Raw genomic sequence first — 25,508 nt, forward strand, 5'->3', positions numbered from 1 at the left:
ATGAAGGAAAAACAATGGTTTTAGAGCAGTCACGCTTCATACAGTAATGAAATAGTCTCTGACACTGTCTTCCTGTACGTTACATCTACAATGTATATTGTCTGCACATTGCAAGGAATGCAATATACTGTATATCTTTTAAAATGTCATTAGAATTTCTTTGCAACTGTTCAGAAGTCTAGAGGTCTGGGTAGCAGAAGACAAGATAAGAGTACAATATGCCACCTTAAGTAAAAAGAAAAATATCCGAGTGCTGTATTTTTGCAATTCTAAACCATAAAGTTTTGTCCAATAAATACTCCTTGGTACGTACAACTAAGTAGCTGTGTGATATAAATGGAGACAAGGGGTCCATCTGTAAGAAGGAAAAACTGCAGGCAATAATTTTAAAAACAGAAAGTCTTGCTGTGAAAAAGCAGAACTTATGACTTCATTGCTTCTGAAGAAGGTCCAATTTGGACATGCAGAAGAACAGTATGTTCTCCCCTTGAGAATAAGAGAAAAACACCCACTTTTTGAGAAGAATTCGACTGATTAGTACAACAAATATAGCCATGCCTCATGATACCCTTTGCAATCTCCACAACCTTGAATGAAAAACTCTTGAAATAAAACCCTGTTCGTGCAATGGGGAAATTCTGTTTCCCCTTGCATGGACACAGAGATATCCTTAAACACAGTGGAATCAATGTGATTCCACTGCACAAGGCTTGAGAAGGATATGGTGAACCCACAAAGGAGTGCAAATCCATTGTGTACTTCAGAGTACAGCTCCACATAGGATGCTCTTGTATCCCCCAGATAGCAGGGCTTGGGGCAAGTAGGTGCAGGCCAAGGAAAGAGAGGGGGAAGTCTGGTGGATTCTCCAGTGCATAACTACAACCTCAGGGCCACAGTATCAGTCACAGAGCAGCACTGCTACATGGACAATGAGGAGGATTTCATGCCCCAGTCCCTATGAACTGCCCTCTGACTTCTGGGCTTTAGCTTGGAGGTAGAATTAACCCATTGTCCTTTTCTGATTGCAGGATTATTTTAGTAGGTTCCATCTTTTTAACTGACGATTTCCTCTGAACATTCAAAACACTCCACCATATTTTAGCTACATGACCTCTGTTGATGTTAATGAGAGTAGGGCAACTAACGGTTCTTTGCCCAAAATAATATAAAATATTCCTTCATCTCTGCTGTCCCTAAATAACAGGTTAACTCACTCAGGCACCAGTCACAAATCCCTATATGTAGTTGGACTGAAAATATTAACTTATAAAATGAGAGAAGGAAGTTTTGATGGAATACAAGACCCCGGGCAACATTTTTTTGCTTAGTTCTGTCTTAAAATTAATTGTTACCTTTTAAAACTAGCTTCGTCTCTTATTTCTCTTGAAGCCGCTATTGTTTCCAGCAGTAGGCTGATGAAACAATCAGATGTGGGTGCTGCTTTGGCCTGATGGCTGTGAATGAAAGTTGCTCTCTCCATCCAATCCAACAATTTTTACACCTTTGGGAGGCTGCAGATCACTACCTCCTGGAATAAGAGGTGGGGAGAGTAGAGGTTAGAGGGTTCAGCAATTCCCTTCTCTCTTCCCTGCTCCATAGACACTAAGGAAATGAGACAGTAATGAGAAGGGATCTGACTGCAAATGTTGCCATGTCTATCCAGCTTTTTTTATATCGATGTCATTTACCCTCGGCCCCTCCAGTGCCTCAAGCTGTGGATTGCATGGATAAACTGGGGCTCAGAGAGATCCATGGAGGTAGTGAGCAGTGGAAAGATCCCTCCTGGACTTGAAGTTAACCAGCAACAGTATCAAGGGATTCAACTTTCCCATTCCCGATCATCAGGACAATGTGGTTACATCATCGACAGTAGGGAAGGGCAACCCTATTGTGCAAAGCTAAATGTATAAGGTTAATGATTTTTTTTAAAAGAACAAAATGGCTCCTTTTTTCCAGTGAAGTGGATATGAAATCATTTGGATTATGAAATCTATCATTATACAAGTGAATATTTCATTAAAACTACTTGAGCGAGGCTTTATTATTACTTCTTGTTATTACTCATAATACCTAACACTTAGGGCTTGATCCTATTGATTTTAATAGTAGTTGAGGGCACTCAGCAGCCGGCATGATCAGACCATTACATAACAGCTTCCATCCAAGGCCCTCAGTGCATGGATGTTAATGAATTTAGCCTCACAGCTCTTTAGTGCGGAAAGAATCATCCCCATTTTGCAGATAAGGGAACAGAGAAGGCAGATTCAGATGGCATGCCCAAGGTCACACCAGAAGTCTAGAGGAAAACCAGGAAATAGAGTCCCTCATCTCCTTTATCTTAACCACAAAATCATCCTTCCTGTCTGTTCACATTAACTTCATCTGTCCTATGCCATTTGGAAAAAATCTCTGTTCATGAAGTTGCCTTGATAGCCCACTTTTCTTCATTATATTTATTGCAGGTTGAAACTGGAGATGTGGGGGATGTGTACAAGATTCGGGTCAGCTGTGATGATTTGCCAGGCTTTGAGGGCTGGCATCTGAAGTCCTTTTACATGCAAGAGCTACATACCAAACAAGAAGTGAACTTTGACTGTAACTGCTGGCTCTCTGTTAACAGAGAAGACAGAGAGCTGGTGAAAGAATTCCCTGCAGTGAATGAGAACCAGAAACCTTTACCAGGTAAAAATAGCAAAGGAGACAGGAACAATGAGAACCAGCCTTTGAAAAAGAGCCAGTTCAGCAAATATTACATTTAATCATTCTCTGTGCTCAGTATCTATGGTGGTTCCGCAATGACTCCATTCGCGCATGCGCTGTGACAATGCTGCACATTTTAAAATCTCTCCTAGTTACATGACAAATTGGGTTTAACGTTTGCTAAATCTTGTGCATAACTCTAAGTGTGCAAAACTGGAAAAATCTAATTATGTTAGTAAAAGATAAGACATAATTCAAAGCTGTGGCAGTCAATTTTGGTAGACTTAGTATTGAATTCTTTAGCTTATCATAGCTTGAGTTACTGAAGTGAATATCAGAAATAATCATTACTGTACAATAAAGTTGTGCTGTAATTTCAAGGGCATTTTTGTAATGTGGGAAGGTCCCACTTTTTTCAGAGGGCCTTCCAAAATTGTATCCATAAAATTAAAGAATATAGAGCTTCACATTTCTGCATTATACATGCAAGTCAATTGGTTAAGGGCCTAACTATTATGGTTTCTCTAAACCGAGGCTATGTCTACACTAGCACTTTCATCGGTAAAACTTTTGTTGGTCAGGGGTGTGAAAAAACCACCCCCTTGATCGAAATAAGTTTCACAAACGAAAGTGCCGGTGTGGACAGCACTATGGCCAGAGAGTGTCTCCTGTTGACATAGCTACCCACTGCTCATTGGAGGGTGGTTTAATTATGACGACAGGAGAGCCCTCTCCCATCGGCATAGAGTGGCTACACAGGAGACCGTACAACCGTCCTGCTCCAGTGGTACAGCTATGCCACCTTAAGGTCTGTAGTGTAGACATAGCCTAAATGTTCTAACATGGTTAACAGTTTGCTCCTATCTGAGCATCTGAAAATTACTATGGATCTTAAAGGAAAACGACACTGATTAATTATGACCTCTTATATAGCTAAATATTAGCCAAGTAATAATGTATATTGAAAATTACATATAATTTTTTTTTGGAGTTCATGTTACTATGTCACTATCTCCATAAAGGGTAAATAGGGCTGCAGCCTTATTGATACTTTCCAGAAGAAGGCCTCTCTGACAGTGTAGCCTGGATCAGCGAAATGCAGTCATATGACTGCATTATAAAGACAGAAGACTTTAAAAGGCATGTCAATAGAGTGCCTTCCTCTTTGATGGTTACTTTTTTATTATTATTATCTTGGAGACATTTATTTTTCTGACGGGCAAGAACTGACCTCTCCTGAGTTCCTCCAGAGTCCCACACAATAAAACAGAATGAATTTTTCCAAGTGTACTAGCACAAGAGCCACATAGGGACAATCAAGCTCCCACTGTTGTCAATGAAAAGACTCCCACTGACTTCGGTGAGGGTTGGATCAGGTTCATACAGAAGAACTACTCCCTTTCTGTTCTAATCTCCATGTAACGTGTTCTTTTTGCTGTTATTATTTCTCTGATTTTATTAGAATATCTTTAAATTATATTGCAGTTTTCCTTGAAGCTTACCCTTTCAATTCAATCTGTTTTGTTCAAACAATCTTCTTTCTTTGTATAGTCCACAAGTATATTGTCTCTATACACACTGGTGACCACTGGGGATCAGAAACCTTTGCAAATGTTTATATCACTCTGTATGGCGAAAGAGGGGACACAGGTGTGAGGAAACTGCACGAATCATTGGTAAAAGGAGGAAAATTTCAAAGGAACAAGGTAAAAAGACACAAATGTTAAGTTTTCTTACAAACTCAAACAATAGTACTGTTTTCTGAATGCCTACCACCAGCTCTTGATTGTAAGAGCAAAATTCTCCTTATAGATCTTTGTAGCAGTATTCTGTTCCAGCTTTATGCCTAGATTTTCCATAGGTGATAATCAGGGTTCTACATTTGCATGTGTAAAGCAGCTTATCTGAGTCATAACCCTTGTGATCATGCCTCTCAACTTTTTATGTCCCAAATGTGGGATGCAGTGTGTGACAAAGAACCAAAATTAGTATCATGAAAATGATTCATGCAGGAAACTGACATTGCTGTGAGATTCATTCCTTTAATGTAAATAGCAGTTTTGATAATCATATCTTAAATATTATTTCTGTTGATAATTTTCAGCAACAAAAGTGAGGGGGCACCAAATTTCTTTGCAACATAGTAGCTTTTGGGACTAAAACAAGTGACATTCCCTGAAAGAAGAGATATTTAATGAATAACCTCAGATGAGAAATTTTACTTAAAGAAGAGAATGCACTGACAGAGTTTAAAAATAAGATAATCCTTTTTCATACTTACTCATCACCAAGCTGTAGTATTCTTAAGAAAGCAGAGAGTCTTAGATTTCTGTGAAATTATTTCATTTAACAATCATATCAACAACATAAAGGATGAAACTAGATTCAATGTCTAACCTAGAGAACCCCCTAACCCAGGGATCGGCAACCTTTGGCACGTAGTGGGCCGGTTTGTTTACGTGCCGTGTCCGCAGTTTCGGCCAATCGCGGCTCCCACTGCCCGCGATTCGCCGCTCCAGGCCAATGGGGGCTGCAGGAAGCGGCGCGGGGCGAGGGATATGCTGGCCACCTATCAGTAGCAATTTACCTGACCATCGGTACTGTCCCTCAGGGAGACCAGAGTTTCACATCCTCCCTCTCCCCATCCTCCACCCCCGCAGGAGGAAATGTTTGAGGACCACGAGGCTAGGGTAGATGAAGAAGCCATGCTTGAGACTCCCATGAGTCATGCAAGGCTACTACTCCGCTGCTTCCAGTAGGGACATCTTGGACAGGCAGGTGACAGTCCCTTTGCACGTAAAGAATGCCCTAAACTGGTGGAAAGAACAGCTCAACATCTGTGCAGATATCACTTTCTGTCACCCAACCCCAGGAATGACGCTAACTACTGACACATCCCTGTTAGGATAAGGGAGCCCACCTACACACCCTCACAGTTCAGGGCAAATGGACAGCCCACGAAGCTAGCCTCCACATCAACCTGTTGGGGCTCAGGATAGTCAGGAACAATTGCCTCCATTTCCTGCCCCTCGTCAGGAGCAAGGCAATCAGGGTAATGATGGACAAAGTAACCTACATGTTCTACATTAACAAGCAGGGAGGAGCAAGATCCCGCTCCTTGGGTACTGAAGCCACAAAGCTCAGGAACTGGTGTATAGCCCACCACATCCAGATTTCAGTGGTCTAACTCCCAGGCATACAGAACACCACAGCCAGAGATTTCTCCCAATACTACGAATGGGACCTGGACCCCCAGGTTCTTCAAAGCATGTTACAGAAATAGGGACTGCCAGATATCAATCTTTTATGCCATTTCAGAGAAAAGGAAGTGCCTTCTCTTCTGTTCAAGGGGAGGATCTATGTCACCACTCCCAGGGGACGTCTTCCTTCTATCGTGAAAAAAGAGTCTGTTCTATGACTTTCCCCCACCACCGCTAATTCTAAGGAGGCTGAATGAGATCAGGCAGGACAAGGCCAGAGTTCTTCTCATAGCATATACCTGGCCAAGACAAGCTTGGTACCCTTACCTGCTTCAACTCAGTGTCCAACCATCAATCAAATTCCCGACCATATCTCAGGGTGTGGCTCCTTGATGGCTCTGTGGATGTAAAGCAGATGTTATTAAACAGTAGAAAAGCATCAACCCGCACTACCTACCTACCAAAATGGAAGAGATTTGTCCATTGGTTTGGTTGTTGCTACCTCTAGCCTGAGTTGGTTCCCCTTTCTCTCATCCTAGATTAGCTGCTGGATCTGTCATCTGGGTTATTCATCAGATCAGTCAAGGTACACCTGGCCACAGTATCAGCCTTTCATCCCCCAGTCAAGGGATTCTTCATTTTTGCTCACCTGATATCATCCAGATTTATTAAGTGTCTGGGTAATCTCTTCCCCCACATTAGACCCTGACCCCGTTTTGGGATCTCAACCTGGTTCTCAACCACCTCATGGAAGCTCCATTCAAACCAATGGTGATCTGCTCCCTACTACATTTTTCAATGAACACGGCCTTCTTAGTTACCATCATGTCAGCCCCTAGGGTCAGGGAGATTGGAGCCTTGATGGCAGATTCCCCCTGCCCCCCTTACAATGTTCTTTATGGCAAGGTCATTAAAGTTCCACATCCTAAGGTCCTACCAAAGGATTTTCATCCTAACTATTATATCCATCTACCAGTATTTTTCCCAAAACCTCAGAGTTCTCAGCAGGAATCCCATTTCCACATTTTGGACATTAGAAGGTACTTCGCCTTCCACCTAGGTAGGAATAAGCAGTTTAGGAGATCGCCTAGACGCTTCTTCTCCTTTGCAGATAGATCTAAGGGGAATCCTATCTCTGCTCAGAGACTTTTTAAATGACTATCGGGTTGTATCTCTGCCTTTTATGACTCTGTAGGTGCTCAGCTCCCGCCCCCTCAGGAGGTGAGAGCACATTCAGCCAGATCATAGGCCCCATCTGCTGCATTTTTTGAAGACTGTTCCAATATCTGAGATATGTAGAGCCACTACTTGGATTTCAATCCATACAGTTTCAAAGCATTAAACCCTGCTTCATGCCATCAGATCTGATGCAGCTTCAGTTCTGGACCCTGTTCCGAAGCTCCCTCCTCCTCCTCCTCGGGATACTGCTCAGAAGTCAAGTGAAGTGGGGACACTATTCGAAGAAGAAGGAAGAGTTACTCACCCCATCTGGTTCTTAATTAAGGCAATACAGGGAAAAATCTGTGCATGAAGGACGAGTTACTCACCCTATGCAGTAACTGTAGTTCTTCGAGATATGTGTCCCCATGGGTGCTCTATTACCCGTCCTTCCCCTCTGGTTTGGTTGTTCCCTAGGAGAAGCCTAGGCAGAGAAGAAACTGAGGGTGGTTTGCCCACGCACTCATTTATAGCCTTGGTGTCTGCCATGAGGAGGCATAGGGCGCATTCCTGGGCCGAACTGACACTGCTAGCCAGGGGCGGATTAGGGTTTTGTGGGGGGCCTCTAGATCAGAGCGAGTGGGGGCCCCTCCGCACCCCTTCTGCCTGCAGTTACTCCCCTCCCCCAGCATGGGGTCGAGGCGCGGGGGCTTTCCCCACTCAGGTCGCCTGCCCTCTCCCCCCCGCTAGTGCCGGTCGGAGCGTGGGAGCGCCCATTTTCTGGACCCCACCCAATTAGCTGGGGCCCCTGGTAATGGGCCCCATTGGCCTAGTGGCTAATCTGCCACTGCTGCTAGCTAGAAATCTCCAATCAAGGGTTTAAGAGGCACATGCACACCTGAAGTGGTGCACCGATAGGGGGACACATCTCGAAAAACTACAGTTACTGCACAGGGTGAGTAACTTGTCCTTCATGCACAGATTTTTCCCTGTATTGCCTTAATTAAGAACCAGTTACTTAATTGTACTTGCAATCTGGCTGTCAAGTCTGGAATTCTAGTAAATGGATGTTTTATCACCTGAAAGCATTTTTAATATTAGTGAAAGATAAACTGCTTTTGTGTTACTTTTATACAAAAATAGCTATAACGTTCTATAGCACTTTGCTAACCACAGAGTTGTTCTTCACAGAACAGTTTGCTAATATATCCATTCTAAGTGCCTTGTAGTTTTATTTATTAAGATCCCATAGTGCATAAATTTATTTTTTTAATTTTTATATGAAACATTGTTATTGTTAAAACTCCAGTTGTTTTCAACTTGATTCAGTACTGAGAGGCTGCAAACATTTCCAGCTAATCAAAACGTATTGACCATTGTTAGCCACACCGGGGCCCACTGGGCCCTCATTTGGGTAGTGTACAAAGCAGATAAGATTGTTATAAAATGAGAAGAATGCATTGCACCAAGCTGTCCTTGAATCATATAGATTTAATGCTGTATTAAATTTCCTCTTTCGACTCCTCTCTCCCCATTGTCCTCTTTTCCTTCTCTTTCCCTTTACTTCTTTCCTTTCTCTTCCTTCCCCATTGCTCTGTCCATTCTGTTCCTCTTCTGTCTTTGTCTTTCCCATCCTTCTCGTTCATCTCTGCTTGTGTCTCTTTCTCTCTCCTACTTCTCCCATCTGCTCCTTTTCAGACTTCTTTTCCCTCCTTTCTTCTCATGTTGTACAGAAAACAAAAGACAGGCTTCTCTGCTTTCTAAGAGAGAATTCAGGATTATAGAAAACATTGTCTCCCAATGAATAAGCTTTTTCCAGAATGTTAACTTCCCTCTGGAACCCCACTAATGCATATTTGCATAATAGATCCTGGAAGCCAGAAACTCACAATGCGTATATCAGAACCAAGGTCTTCTAGGGATTTTTTAGTATCCAGAAGCACATTGTAGCATAATTTGAAATGACTGATGAAATGTCCCATCTAAGCCAAAGATCAAATGGGCCTGCAGTCATTACTAATGTTGGGCCCGAGCCACAATGTTTGGAATCTAATCAAGAACAGAACTATGCTGTTCAGAGAGGGGATTTCCTTTTTAACCTTTATAGATATAAGCCAGTCATGAAGTTCAGATCCTGATCCTGATCTAGAACCAGGTCCAAGTTTCCTCTGAAGTTCAAGCATATTCAGATCCAAGCTTTTGGTTTAAGTTCATCTCTAGTTATTACATTTTGCATTTACGCTTTGTGTGTGTGTGTGTTTATATATTTAAAGAACAAGTATTCAATTTTTGCTGCTTTTCAAAGTATATCTCCTTTTTGCAGGTGGATTCATTTTTAATAGAGGCAGTTTCTCTGAGCCATTTGCAAAAGGTAGTTGTAGAACATGATGGAGAAGGATATGGGGCTGGAATGTACCTCAAGATGATAACAATCAAGGAATCAGAGGACTCAGATAAAGAGTGGATCTTTCCATTTTGGAACTGGCTTGATACTCATCTAGGAATATGTGAGACTGTTTGTGAGATTATAACAATAGGTAGGTCCTTCTGCAACAAGACTGAAGTCAATGAGAGTTCCACCTGCTTACATCAAGGTCTTTACAATTGCTATAATTTCTTTATTTGGCTATAAACACCACACAAATTTTCAGCATGATTTTACTATAATAGCAAACACACTGGTAAGGTCAGAGATAATATAATCTAATGCTGCATAGTGCACTCTGCATAAAGCAATAGCCCTCTGAATTAAATTTAACATGTTAAAATTAATGATTTAATGGGGGATTAGAAAGTGAGAAGCAGGCCTCATGGGGATAAGTGGCTTAAAGTAGAGTTTTAATGCACTAGTTTTCAGCCTGTTGGGAGCCGATCTCAAGTCTAGGGGAAAGTTAGTTTAGTAGCGTCAGCTTAGTCCTTATCTGTGGGCATTAGTTCACTCCCACAGAGCTACTGCACTGTTCAGTAGAACTGTCGCTCTGTTTGGCTGAAGCCCATCGTTGCAGCAGGATTGCAAGTCAAAACCTAGGTGCATGTGGCAGAAAGGCATTGGGAGGTGCTCACAGCATGATCTCCGGACAGCCTCTCACTTCCAAACAAGAAGTAAAATTCATCAATCGCATTTAAAAATAAGAGGAAAGAAGATTGCTGTAATCAGGTGTTGTATCCTATAAAAATAATGCCAAGAAGATAGATACACCAATGGAAATGAACCTTCCAAGTTAGATCCGTAAGGGGGAAAAAAAGTAGAAAAGCGAGAAGCAATGTGTCTATATCACATACACTTAGAACACACCAGGTAGTTTTCTAGACTCATTAAAGGTAGATTTCTTTGTGTTGTCTTATTTATCATATCACAACATAGGATCATTTAAACATACATAGCATGTTTACATAGGATCGTTTAAACACATTCCAAAATTAAAGGTCCAAATGTAGCAGACCTGTAATTATTCAGAGGGTTTTTAGCATTGCTGTATGAGGATCTGGCTTATGTGGGTTTAGAGCACATATTTTTATAGGTTCACCTCTCAGTGTCATACAACATATTCTTATTTAAGGTCTGATTGCAAGTGGGGATTTCATTGATGCTATTTGCTATATACCAGGTGTTGTTATGCTTCAGACTACCATTGTTTCTAAATGAGATAAGTGAGATAGTGAGTAGGTGACATTGATTACTTCTGTCAAAACAATTAATTAGGGTTATGAAGGAGGCTGCGTATTCTTTAATAATTAGTTCCAAAAAGGATAGTAAAAACAACTTGACATCCAGAAAAAATTCTGTAAATCTAAAGTTTGAAACACAAAAGAACATTAAGGTTAAATTCTTGATGAAAAAATGCAATAAAAGTATTGATGTGTTATTCTTAGTGAACTGTTGCCATAGATACAACGTAACCTGCAAATACAGCTGTGTTTGTGTACTGTAAAGCCTGTGGCCTAATATATTATGCCGTTCTCTCATACTGTCTTCTTTCCTCTTTCTGTTTGATCATTTTTTAAAGGTAAAAGATTGATTTCTAGTCCTCAACTGCCTCAAATCAACATGCAGTCCTCAGGTCTGTGGATAATGGACATCATTGGATCTGACGTCAACACTGAAATGGATCCAATACACCTTTCTTTCATCTTTTATGGAGACCTGAATCACAAAGAGTTGGCACTTCAAATTACAGGAAAAGCAACTCAAATCAAAGTAGTTCAATCTTTCTCTATTACCAGAAAACTTCTAAGAATCATGTACTCAATAATCCTTTTAATTCCTGTAGAAATAGTTTATTTGGGCCAAATTTCCAAAATGATTTCTAAACCTGTCTGTGCAAATTGGCGCAAACCGTCATTTTTGTGTACAAATGACAGGATTTTCACATGCGCAATAGCATTTTCATTAACAAATCCTGCCTGATTTTCACGCATTGTGTGTTTGCATGAGAAAATTCTGTGATTTGCTAGTGCATATGGTTGTGCATGTCAGACTGCAGGCACAGATATACAGGCCAGTTTGAGGCCCTTTTGAAAATGTGGTATTTCATAATTTAATCCACAAATATGATGTATAAAGTCAGAGATACCAAGTTACTTTTCTGGGGTCAGGATATGTTAGGGTAAAATGTCCTTGTCCCTTTTCCTCCCTAAACCTCATCATCTAATTCTTCCTCCCTTCCACTATGTTTCTCCTTCCTAACCGCCTTCTCTCTTCATCCTATATTCACACCCATTCCATTCCCTTGCCTCATTTGCTTTCTATCCCTATCTCTCTTGCCCCTCCTTTCTTTTTCCTTTGCCCAACTCCTTGTTCCCCCATCAGGGTCCTCCTCCCTTATGCCACACTTTCATCCTTTCCCCCCTCTCTTTCTGTCTCCTTTCCCTTTCCTTCCCAACTAATTAAAACATCAACAAACCTTTGAGACTCACATTCAGTCAGTAGGGAGCCTCTCATTACCCCACATCCTCACTTCCTTTTGGGAATTATACTGTCTTCTCTGATAGGAGGGGCTATTCCTGTTCCTATAGTACTTATTGACACTCCACTCTGCTCTGCATGTGCTACAGACACAGTGGGGAGTGGAACAGTAATTAAAATGACCACTGCTGAAGCAGACCCAGAATTGGAGTAGCTCCTACCTTGGCCGTAAAGGAAGGGAAAGAGCCTCTGCTATGGGCATAATCCACAAAGAGGAACTCTTACAGATTTAATTTTAAAAATTTTCGTTCTTGTCTGATGCCCTTTAATGTACACCGATGCTAACAATTTTCCTCGGTGCACCCAACACACCTACCATGGCAACCTAATACTGCTTGGGGGAGCATTTCTTTTTTATTCTGTAGAAGGAAGATTCAAATGAATACTGCTCCTAACCATTTGAACATATCACTTACCCCAATCGGTGTCTCCAAAGCAGAACATTTTGAAGTACCTTATTGGTGGGTTATCAACCAAAAGTATAAAGATTGTTTATGCTGGAGAGCGTTGGTGGCTGCCAGCACACATGTCTTTGATCTGTCAGTAATCACAGGCCTGACTGAAGCTCATGGGTATGTTAGTCACTTTTCATTCAGGTTAAATGAGGGAGCAATTAAATGCCCCTTTGTTCAGAGATAGCTGAAACAATAGAAACCACTGTCCAAGGCATTCAACCTCCTGGGAAGACCTGAGCAAGAACTAATTCAGGGACAATCAGAGGGGTTTCCCTGGGGCTTGTGGGGCTGGGGCATTGATTGGTGGAGCTGTGGGTGTCACAAGCACTCAGGATCAGAAAGCTGGGAAAGCACTGGTGAGTGTGGCGCTGGGAGGAAGCCAAGGGAGAGAGTTTCTTTTGGGCACAGGACTGACTGGAAAGCTGGCTTCGATCTGTGAGCTGACTCCTGGTGTTTGTTTCTACTGTGCTCAGGGCAGCAGGACTTTGTGTACACTCTTTGTAAATAAATAGAATTTGCACCAACGAACTATCTGAATCTATCATCAATTTCTCTTCCTAGTGGAAAAAAACCAGCAAGGCCCCAAATATTGGCTAACTGCTTGGGCCAAGGGGGAACTCTGATTCCCCGGTGCATAATATGAAGGTAGTGCATAGCGCCACACTGAATGAACTGCCTTTTTGGCTGATAGGGATGGTTTAATTTGGGTAGCATAGCAAGTAAGCAATAGTTCTCAAACTGTGGTCTGTGGAGCACTTGCTGGTGATTAATAGAAAGCAGGCACATCATACTTCATGCGCTGCTGCTCCTCCTTGCTCCCAGCTGCTTCTATAGGCACCAGAAGAGCCTGGATATGAGCTGGAAACAAGGGGGAGCAAGTCTGGCTGTCTCCACTAAGGGCCCTTTGCTACATAAAAGGGGTGTGAAAGTGGAGGTGCCCACCTGGATGAAGAGAACGAAGTGGCCAGGCAGCATGTTCAAGGCACCAGATCGCTGGGCAGCAGATGTAAAGAAGGGAAGGAGGGGAGCCAAGGAGGGAGTGCGGGAAGCAGATAGGAAGTAGAGATGAATCCAAGAATAAAAAGAGACAATGTGCTTACCCTGTTGTTCCCTCAAAAGGACAAGAGATTTATTGCCTTTAAATATAGTTACAAATTACATAAGCACTTTCCTAGGGTTACTTATACATGCTGTGGCATGGCCACAGGGATGTTGTGCAATCACTAATGGGAGCTGAGGGGATCTGTTCGATCATGAATCCAAGGGGAAGGGCTCCAGAGGACAATCTGTCTACTAAAATGTGGTTCACGCTATGGAAGAAGTCTGAGAACCCTTTAAAGAAGTGAATTAATGTGTTTCCCTAACTGCGTAGTCTACTCAAAATTAAATTAATTGACTTTAAAATTCACACTTAACTACAGCAGTTGTTTTTACTGAATGTTGTAGGAAACACATTTTTTCCCCATGGGATTCATGGTCTGGTAACTGAAATTTAAAGAACACTTGAGCTTTTCTTTGTATTGTTAGCAAGTTGAGATGAGCCATTTGGTCACTTTCTAATCAATAACATTTGCAAACAGTCCACTGCATCATTGTGAATTATAGTGTCTAATTTTGTTCGGTATGCAATTTTCCCCAGTGACTCTTATGAGAAAAGTCACCAATTCTCTGACATTCAAACCACTAGAGAGCCATTCAGCTCATGCAGTTAGCAAATCAATTTTGTATTGTGTAATAATAAAAAAAAAAGTAACAATTCTAAAACTGCCACAATCTTTTAATCTCTGAGACTTGTTAAATTATTAGATCTGGCACTGCAATAGTGAGACTGCATTTAACTTCTCTTTTTCTCACATAGGATGAACTGGCAGACATTGGCTCAATATACAAGATTCAGATAACTGGCCCACACAGCAAGTTAAATCAGCCTTGGCACTTAGACTTACTGCATATGAAGCACACAGGCACGAACCAGGAGATGTGGTTAGCTTTCAACTGCTCGTTCAAATGTAATGAAGACAAATGTGTGGAACTGCCAGCTCTCTATGCAGACCAGGATCCTTTGCCTGGTAATTTAAGCCCTTTTTCCTCACTGAGGGTCAGGTTCTGTCCTTGGATGCACGTGCGCTTCTCATGTTGATTGCAGTACATGCTATGTGCAGGTTTCCAAGACAAGAAGTTTGTCCTAAGATTGTAATGTGATAAATGTAAAAGCAAGAGCAGGCAACACTTCTTTCCTCTAGAAAGGAAGTCAGTCCAATGAAGTCAGTCTTGGGGCAACCTATGGAACAGCTGACACCAAATTAAACATACCTTGTTGATATAAGATTTCAGTCTCTTTCATATTATAGCAAGCAGACAATAGCATGTGGCATTTAAAAAAAATAGATGTATTGATCCTGCAGAGTAAAATAGAGCATAACAAATCAACTGAATAAATGTATGATGTATTATGTAGTGTATGATATTAACCTATCCTTTCTATAAATAAGGAATTGATTACCTAGAAATGTTTACTTTTTTAGAAATGTCAGATATGCAAAGACCCAATACAAGCCAGTGAAAAGGTTTTAAAAACCTGCCATGGTCAGTTATCATAGAGCTATCCACCAATTTCAATTGCCTTAGTTAGTGTTTTATTGATGTTCATGAGGAATTTACGATATAGAAAATATTACTACAGCCAAAAAACCTGATATTAATTTGCACAAGTTCAGTTTTTCTGCACATTTTTCAAGTAGTAACACAAGCAAATTATTTAGATGTATGGTGTCACAAACATGACAAGATGATGATTACTTCAGAAAATATGGGTAAGAGCAGCCTGTTGCATATTGATAGCTTTCATCCATGGCCATTTAAGAAAAAGCTTCCCATGTATCCAATTCATTAGAATAATGAGAAGTGATAGGGATAGTACAGATCATGTACTGAAACTATTAGCAACAACGAAGAGGTTTATTGACCAAGGCTACAGTAGAGAGGATGTTGTATTGGCTAAGCAGAAATTGCTGGGGAAAAATGGGAAGTCTCTCTGCACCCAGAAAGAGACAATAAAATGCTCCACATGAAAATTTAAAACCCTAAGCAGTTTTTCTTAACCATTTTATCCCAAACAGAACTTGAACAAACTCAGCAAAACACAGTCAAACAAACTCTTTTAATCACTCACTGCATGTTGTTATGCAGAATATTGCATGATTAGGAGTCCCAACCTGTATTCGTTCACCCAAAAACATTGTTCTTCCTAGGTTTTTGATCATCCAGGTTCAAAGTAACAGAAGAAGGTGATACATACACACACACACTACAATCATCAGCATGAATCCTGGGGAAATGACCTCATGCTCTAAGAACAAAACACAGGCGCCTATCCTGAGTAAAAGGATTCCTTTAACCTCCCAGTGGTATTAGGGTTGACTTACTGATTTAAGACCAGCCACAAAAGGGCAATGCTAAATAAAATCAAAATTCAAACACTTATCAAAATTCTTGTGAATACACAAAACACAAAAACAAATTCCCAAATGTGCTCATTTATAACCCCAAGAATGTCTAAAGCAGAAATGATGTCTATGGCGCGTTTATTTTCATTCACTTCTGACTTTTCACTTCCTCGTCTTCTGAGACAAAATAGAGCCCTGTGTGAAAATTCAGATTTTTACTTTGTGAATTTTTCCCAAGCAAAACAAATTTTTGAGTAATTTCCTAAAAATCAGGCACTGCTGTGAATAACACCTCTGTATTAGGAAATTCATATAAGGCCCAGACCTTGTATATGACTTAGGTAGTGTGATTATAGGCCTCATGACCCCCCAACCCAAAGAAAATGTAGCCCTCAATCCTGCATAACCTTCTGCATGTGAATAATTTTATGCATGTGAATAGGCCCGTTGGGCTTATGTGTGTCTTCGAAATCAGAGCCAATGCTGTTCATATTCCGTGTGTATGTGAGTGTGTGCGCGCATGCGCGCTATACATGTGATTTTCTATATGGGAAAGTGTTGTTATTGGGGCAGTGTTTTATATTTCAGGGTCACAGTACTAAATCAATCTAAATTTTCTAACAAACAGGCAGCTTTTCTTTGTATATCAGTTTGCTTACTGGTGACAAAGATATTCTAGAGTTTTATTTGAGTGCAGTCATTCATGGCCTGAAAGAGACAGCAGGACATGGAGATGCCTTTAATAAATCCCTTCATAACACAAGTCCAAATAAAATAAAACACTTTAAAAATAAACAAATCATTGTGTCCCAACCTCTTAGCCCCCCGCAGAGAAGATAAATAGAAAGATCCCTTTAGATAGTAAAGTTAAAGATAAAAGGTAAACCTCAAAATACAAAACCATTTTACTGTCAGCACCAAATGCCTGGTTATAATAAAGGCCATATCAGTATCACCACATCCATTATCAACTCTGATTTTCATGGGAATTTTCCAGAAAAAAAGTATCCTCATCATTTTGATCTTTACTCAGAGGCAGTCTTTCAGTAATATCCAGTCCCTGACCTATCTCCCCCCCCATATACACAGCTAAACCCTCCCTTGCAAAAACAACCAGGAGTCTGGTGGCACCTTAAAGACTAACAGATTTATTTGGGCATAAGCTTTCGTGGGTAAAAACCTCACTTCTTCAGATGCAGAGTGAAAGTTACAGATGCAGGCATTATATACTGACACATGGAGAGCAGGGAGTTACTTCACAAGTGGAGAACCAGTGTTGACAGGGCCAATTCAATCAGGGTGGATGTAGTCCACTCCCAATAATAGATGAGGAGGTGTCAATTCCAGGAGAGGAAAAGCTGCTTCTGTAATGAGCCAGCCACTCCCAGTCCCTATTCAAGCCCAGAATAATGGTGTTAAATTTGCAAATGAATTTTAGTTCTGCTGTTTCTCTTTGAAGTCCATTTCTGAAGTATTTTTGTTCAATGATAGTGACTTTTAAATCTGTAATAGAATGACCAGGGAGATTGAAGTGTTCACTTACTGGCTTATGTATGTTACCATTCCTGATGTCCAATTTGTGTCCATTTATTCTTTTGCGGAGGGACTGTCCGGTTTGGCCAATGTACATGGCAGAGGGGCATTGCTGGCACATGATGGCATATATAACATTAGTGGATGTGCAGGTGAATGAGCCCTTGATGGTGTGGCTGATGTGGTTGGGTCCTCTGATGGTGTTGCCATTAATCTGGGCTTGAATAGGGACTGGGAGTGGCTGGCTCATTACAGAAGCAGCTTTTCCTCAGTATATAATGCCTGCATCTGTAACTTTCACTCTATGCATCTGAAGAAGTGAGGTTTTTACCCACGAAAGCTTATGCCCAAATAAATCTGTTAGTCTTTATGGTGCCACCAGACTCCTGGTTGTTTTTGTAGATACAGACTAACACGGCTACCCCCTGATACTTGCCTCCCTTGCAAAAGAGCAGGGAGACTTACACTTTGTGTTCATGTCTCCTATGTCACCCCACTAGTCTCAACTGGACATGTTGTTTGTTCTGTGTCCAGTCTATCCTATTGATAGTTTCAGTTTCCAATGCAGAGTCATGGTTTCTCCTGTTATGTCCTGATCTGAAGGAATGCCAGCAGCGTTAGGAGTGTAGAGCTCATCCAGTACCTGGGAGGCAAAGCAAGTCTTGGACTGGATTCTCCCAAGAGTCCCACCTTGCCCTGTCTTTCAGCTATAGGACCATTTCCATCTCCTTAACACAGTGCCCCCTCACGTGCAACAGTGGGCAACTCCCAAGTTGCCACAGTACTAGACCAGTAGTTTTTCAACCTTTTTTCATTTTTTTTTTCAAAAATGTCAAATGGAGGTGCGGACCCTTTTGGAAATCTGAGACATAGTCTAAGCTAATGTGTAGTCTATGGAAATCAGTTGTAAGTTTGTAACAGCGATGTTAACTAACCATTGGAAAAATTTACCAAGGATTGTGGTGGATTCTCCTTCACTGGCAATTATTAAATCAAGCTTAGATGTTTTTTTCTAAAAGATCTGCTCTAGGAATTATTTTGGGGAAGTTCTATGGTCTGTTATATAGGAAATCAGTCTAGATAATCACAATGGTCACTTCTGGCCTTGAAATCTATGAATAAAAAATCCTTCTCACCTCATCAAACAAGTGGTCTACTGACTTCAGTAGATCTACTTGCATGAACAAGGTTAGCAGGACTAGGCTCTGGGTGCATCACAACAATGACATATCTTGTTTCTGCTGACCCAGAGAATCCTGCGTCTTAAACCCTAGTTTTTCCAATGGCAGAACAACTTGCTTCCAAAATATCACCTAGGCAGATCATTTGCTTTAAATTGTGTGGGCCAGATCCTCAGTTGGTGCAAATCAATGCAGCTCCATTGACTTCAGTAGAGGTAGGCTGATTTACACCACCTAAGAATATTTAGGCACCTTAAAGAGCGTACACTAGGCCTCAATCTAGCACTTAAGCACCTTCTTCAAGTACATGAGTAGTCAGTTGACGTCAAGTGCTTTGCTGGATCAAGACATAGGCTAATTTTTTTTAAAGTGATGGGGGAGTCCTTGAATACGATAAATAATGCCACACGGAAATAAAAGTTACTTTTCACAAAAGAGGCTTCTCTATGTGCCATCCGCACATAGTTGAATGATGAGGAGAAACAAAGATGTTTCCACCTAACAGAAATGCGTTGCAACATGTATATAAATGTTACCAGTGTGGATATATACAGCCCTTATTACTTGTTAAACTCAGTCAGTATGCAAAATTGGCCTGTAAAACCCTTACTTCAGTGATATGAACTTCTTATATTTTAAAAGGATTAGAAAAATGACTATATGAAATGTCACAATATTTGTATTTAGCCTTTTTTATTATAACACTCAATATGAATAGCACCAGCTTGTGAAAAGAGCTGTAGGAAAAGTTTAAAAATAAATATCTTGCAGAACACTTTTTTTCCCCTCTTTTGCCATCACCTACGCATGAGAATAAACGACAGCTTTAGCTTGTGGTTTCTTAATTTTTCACAGTGTGTTTTTAACAATCACTCTTAAACCTTCTATAAATTTATCATAGGGAATCCAAGAAACTTGCTGTAATGCAGACCTCATGAGCTTCTGGGAATTTTAATACAATTCCTGTATATTCTGTAGCATTCTGGACCTACATTCTGTAGCCTCTCTGATTTCCGCAGCATACTGGTGATGACTTTGGCATGAGTGGGAGCTGAAACTTCTGAGGCAGCCTAAGATGAATAGATCCTGGCAGATCTAGGGACTTTGATTGAAGTTGTGGGTGCTCAGCACCTCTGAAATCAAGCCTTAAACAATAATTGCGATAGGATGTGAGTTCATCAGCCAGCTTACTTGCCCTTCCATACACCAAAGTGTGTGTGTATTGGTTGATTAGCCCACAACCTAAAGTGTGACTATTGCGGTATAAAATGGCTTATTATTTAAAAATAATAATCATGATAATAATAATAATTACAAATATACCACTTCCTCTTCTGAAAGGAATCTGAGTGTCATATTGCAAAAGCTAATAGGTTCTTCTTTAGCTCAAGTTGATGCTTCTAAAGCAGAAGGATCTGAGATAGTTAGTCATTGTTGCCTTTCTGTAGTTCCTAATAGCCTGGGTGTATAGCTGGCCACGGATTTGTTACATTACTTTGCTCTACGGTGTTGTACTATCAGAACTAAAATCATCTTTTTGTTCTGGGTCTGTACATTATTGATTAGCACAATGGTGTTCTGGTCCAAGACTTGGCTTTCTAGGCATAATACAAGTAATAATAATTAATATTCAGATATTGAGCAGAGGAAACAGTTAGCTGCTTCTTCTGTTAAAGGATTCCCCCTGTTCACCCCTTCCAAAACAACTGTAACCATAGTAAGCAGGAGCTAAGGTTGAGATTTTCAAAGCTGAATATGAGGTCTAGTCACACAACTCTCATTGGCATTATTAGTTGTGTGGCTAAATCCCCTTGTTGGCTTTGAAAAACTGGACCTCGGTTTCTCCTCCTGTACCCAAACAAGTTATTGACTCCTCCATTCTTAAATCTCCTCCAACACTACTGTTCAGCTGCAGTGAATAATGACAGCAGCCTCCCCAGCCTCTCGTCAAGGCTCTTCTTCCCTGGCCTGTGCCAGAGAAGGCAGCAATGGCCCCACTTGTTCTTTCAGGCCCCGCCCCGCTTCCACTGTTTGGCTAGGGAGAGCAAGGAAAGTGGTCACAGCTGTGTCTTCAAAGTTCCACTCTCTGGGCAGGGCTGACAGACACAGGACTTCCTTCCCATAACCCCATACAGTTGCTCAGCAGAACAGTATAATCCCCTTCTGGCCAATTACTAGTTCACTACCAGAGCCTGGACTGGTTTTGAAGACCCATCCTCATCTGTCATGCAGCAGAAAGGGAAGGGAATATTTTATTTAAAGGGAAAAGCTGAAGTTGAAAGGATTTAAATGTTAATTGATCATTTCTATTATTTTATATCAGAGAGCGTTAACTTTAGTGTGAGTGTGTTGTGGTCTGATGCATGAACAAGCTTGATACTCTTGATGTGTTTATTCACTGGGGGATAATTAATGAGTTGAAAGTGTCTTAAGACAATCAGATCACAGCTTTCATCTAAGCCATTTTATGACTGTGCAGTCCTTGCTGCAGTGCAGGATGAAAATGGTACACACACAAAAATACAAATGGAGCAAATAGGAATATAGAGCCTTAGGGATTAGAACGAGTGATGACTATGTAAACAGGCAGTGGGATTGGGTACCCAAGAGGTCAGGAGGGATGTGTATAGGTTCTTCTGTAGGTTATTGAATACAGTAGTCAATAGTGCTGATTTTCTGGAAGAGACATTGCAGGGCAGAAGAAAGCTGCATTCTGTGGATTCACAAACGGGGATTTATGCAGAGAGTAAGAATGTGTTGTAGTTAATGCACTGGACTGGGACTCAGGAGATCGGGGTTGTTTCCCAGGTCTGTTACAGAGTATGTGACCTTGGGCAAGTCACTTAGGGCCTACCGGTATTAGAGAGATTTCCACTGATGTAACAGCACCGACATAATTTCACCCGATGTAGAGCTTTGCACTGGTGTAAAACAGGGTTTATACCAGTGCAGTTTACTCTGTTAATCTACTGGATTAAGATGCACTGTTTTCAACCCTGCTTTATATCGGAGCAGGGTGACTCCATTAGGATGTAACTATATTGACAGTGTAACTATACTGACTAAATTACAATGGTGCAAATTTCTGTAATGCAGGCAGGGTCTTAATCTCTCTGTGACCCAGTTCTCCTTGTATAAAATGGGGATAATACTTTTCCCCACCCTGTGTCTGTCTTGTATATTTAGATTATAAAATACCTGGGGCAGGGATCATACCTTACTCTGTGTTTGTACAGTGCCTAGCACAATAGGACTCTGATCTTGGTAGAAGCCTCTAGGTACAACCATAATATAAATAATACTTAATAACTTGACAAAAAGGTGAACTATGTAGTTATCCGTGGAGCTGCATAACTGCATTCTATACAGACCCTGCCTCTAATTAAAAACTTTTAAGGTGCCATTTTATGGTACTGTGCCTTTCCTTTTTTAAGAATATATCAAGTGATCCTCACATAAAACAATACAATAGAACCAAAGCATTTTCATAAGGAAACCAATTATGAGTCAAGATGACAGAGAATTTCCCTTGTTATACTGACTGTTTTAAAAATTTTCTTTTAGTTGTGGAATATTCCATTCATGTGCACACTGGAGACATAAAGAAAGCAGATACCAGTGGAGAGGCTTATCTTTGTATTCAAGGAGCGAGAGGTGACTCTGGGAAAAGATGGCTTAATAATTCAAGAAGTGGACCCATCACTTTTGCCAGAGGCCAGGTAAAAGAACTGAGGAAAAATAATTGAAATTGTAAATGTCTCCTTAATAATACCTCACGTTTACATAGAACTTTTCATGCTAAAGGATGTTAAAAGTACTTGACCAGCCTGCCCATTCCATATAGGGATCATTTTACCTACTACCAAGTGACAACCATCTCTGGGATGAAATGTGATTGTTCTTCTGCACCATCAGCTTGCACAACAGAGAGACAGTTAAATTAATGAAGTATTTTTGTTCAGAAAATTAGATTACAAACTCCTTGATGCAGTTAGATGCAGTTATCTAAACTATGGGCCAAATGCACCATTGGTGGAAGTGCATAGCTCTCCATAAGCTATCTTGGTGTTGTGCCTGCTTAAATGAATATGGCACTGTGTGTTTTGTGAACGATCATGAACACCTACCCAGCAATATAAACAATAAATAATAATAAGGCAAATGTCCCATTCCAGTCCTCATTCTCCTTCTTTAGTTCGTCCATTCAGAAATTCCTTATTAACCTTGCAAAAATCTTCTTGGTTTTTGAGAATTCAAAAACTTTTGCAGAAAAAATCCTGGAACAACTGTTGTCAAGAGAATAGGATAGTTAAAGAAAATTTCAGATCAAAATCTTACAGATACCTTGTTAGACCTCAGTGTCTGATACAAATTCAGATTTGCAAGACATCGTTACATTTTTATCAAAGGTCAATGTAAAATCACTCTATAAGGAACCTACATGCATTTCTCTGTTACTAAGCTTTTTGCAGCTGACAGCCCTTCAACACTGAGTGGTGTTGAATGGAAAGTGAAGAACCAATGAATACTGCTTCAGTACCATTGTAACCAGAATCCAGATTATCGAGATTCAGTTTAGTGCTTGCTGCTTTAGTCACCCCAGGGCACGATGAGGAGAAACTCCTTGTCAAAATCCAGGAGTTGCCATGACTGCCACTTTGCAAAGATATATGGGAGAGGCCTTGACTCTGACTCATCAGCAGAAAACCAATCTGGACTATGTTATCGATCATCTCTACAATGGATGCTTCCATATTGTGGTGAACAGAATGGGAATGAGCTGCTTCCACTGTAAGAAACTCCCTCCTCATGACTCAGCCTGATGAGAGAGTGCCTGGCTTTGAGCTGCCATGCTCTGTCTGGTGCAAGCTCAACCATTTCAAAGGCGGGGCAGTGAGGTGTGCAGCAAATGACCACACCTGGGGACCTGGGAAACTCTTGTGTGGTTGAAAATGTTGCACACTTACTTGATGGCTTCTTACTGTGTGCTGATATATCAGCTGTTGAATGACTAAAACATGTGATGCCTACCTAAGTCCTTTTGATGTTTGTCTTTTTGATTCATACATCTGTATTCTCTCTACTTTTGCATTTTGAATTTTTTCCATCTTTATTATGCATCCACTAATAACAACTCCAGAAGAACATATGAAATTAAATCTTTTGCTATTTTTTTTTACTTTAATAGATAGACATTAGTCAGGTCTCTGAATGTAGCTGAAGTACCTCAAAGAATCTTCTACTTGACATATATTCTCTCTGTGAACTAAACCCTCCTCTTTTCATTTTGTCTGCTGATTTTCATTCTTAAAAGTTTCAGAAGCCAGGTTTTATGAAAAACAAACTAGATCTTTGCTGCTCATTGCAGCCTTCCAGTTAGTCTAATTAATTTGCACAGTTCTTCAGCAGAGTGTAAAGCCCTACCTGATATCCAACAAATATGGAGTTAATTCCCTGATCAGACTTTACAAAGGAAATCGGGAGACAGTAGTGAAAGAGGACTTAGAATGGTAGGGCTACCCAGGCTTTGAAGGATAATGTACGGAACTCAATGGGGCCATCTATTTGGTAGGTAGATTAGGATGATACTTAGAGAAAGCAGGATTCCACAAGCAGTTGGTAGAGACATGAAATATTAGTGCTGGCTGAGAAGGGTGGTGGTTCTGTTTTCTTTCTACATATATAAGGCCTCTGCATTTTCTTTATTCTCCTTGTAATAAATTCACTTTTAAAGTACCCTTAAGAATAATGCATTGAGGCAGGAAACTCATGGACTGACTCACTGATTTTTGTGAGTGCTGAGTTAGCTGATTGACTCCAACAATGAAGACGCTCCTGTTCTTTGAGTCCTCAAGTTTTTCTTTTTACATATCCACTTTCTGTTCCCATTCTCTGATATGTTTGGTTAGGGTAGCAACAACGTCACCTGGAGCAGGACTCTTCCATCTGTTTGAGTCCAGTATCTTTATTTTTTACTTATCATTTAAAGATTCTAGAGTTCAAGTAATAACAGCACTCTTTGGATTAATGGTGCTCATTACTCTTCTTAGTGTATTCTTTACCCTATCCTCCCTGACGACAATCTCAAAAAACACCTACTTTTTTGACCTTGATACTTCACCCTTCCTCTCAGATGAGAATTTGCCAGAGTAATCCATGTACTCATCGCCTCCAGGCTGGGCTGTCGTAATTCATTGTACCTGGCACTGAACATGGTAGCAGTGTAGGGTTTCCCTTGCCAGTTCAAGTCTTTGGCCCATCTTAAAAGCCCTTACTGGATCAGAATCAAGCTACATCAGCAACTGCATCTTCATTCAGAACTCACTTGGACAACTGTTCCTGTCTAGAATAACGAAGTCTGGGAGAAGTTCGTGAGCCCCAGAGATAAAATAACCTTAGTTGTGGAGGTTTTGTTGGGGAACAAGTTTCCCAAAGAGGTCAGACTAATTCAATTATTTATCTCATGCTTTAAGACCCTTAGCTTGGAGGCCTGAGTCAGCAAAATATTTAAGTACATTCTTTACTTTAAGCACAAGTAATCCCATCCATATTCAACAAAATATGCCCTTAATTTTAAGCAGTTACCTAAGTCTCATGTGCTTAAAGTTAATCATGTGCTTTTATGAGAGCTTTCCCATCTCTAACCAGACTGAAGAGAGGTGTTTGGGAAAAGAGTGAGAAAACAAACAAACCAAGAAGTGTGTGTGTGTGTGTGTGTGTGTGTGTGTGTGTGTGTCTTATGCCAGGAAAGAAGAAGATCAAAAGACTCCATTAAGTTCACTAAGCACTTCACCATGCAAATCTAAAGTACTTGAGAAGCTCTTTTGTGTGATGGAGATGACTTCCATAGAAAACCCTAATATAGATGC

The 25,508-nt window shown here is 40.7% G+C and overlaps 1 protein-coding gene across 1 annotated transcript in view; it reads left to right on the forward strand.

The window, feature by feature from the left end:
• LOC112107192 (lipoxygenase homology domain-containing protein 1) overlaps positions 1-25,508 on the forward strand; it is a 198,931-nt gene that overhangs the window by 158,178 nt on the left and 15,245 nt on the right. The window contains exons 31-36 of the mRNA XM_026659537.2: positions 2,463-2,682; positions 4,252-4,406; positions 9,382-9,595; positions 11,066-11,256; positions 14,338-14,548; positions 22,204-22,358. Of these exons, the coding sequence (XP_026515322.2) occupies positions 2,463-2,682; positions 4,252-4,406; positions 9,382-9,595; positions 11,066-11,256; positions 14,338-14,548; positions 22,204-22,358 (1,146 nt within the window). The remainder of the gene's footprint in view (positions 1-2,462; positions 2,683-4,251; positions 4,407-9,381; positions 9,596-11,065; positions 11,257-14,337; positions 14,549-22,203; positions 22,359-25,508) is intronic.

The sequence above is a fragment of the Terrapene carolina genome, unplaced genomic scaffold (genome assembly GCF_002925995.2).
Source record: "Terrapene carolina triunguis isolate 2854851 unplaced genomic scaffold, T_m_triunguis-2.0 Scaffold58, whole genome shotgun sequence".
In the NCBI taxonomy this organism is placed as follows: domain Eukaryota; kingdom Metazoa; phylum Chordata; order Testudines; family Emydidae; genus Terrapene; species Terrapene triunguis.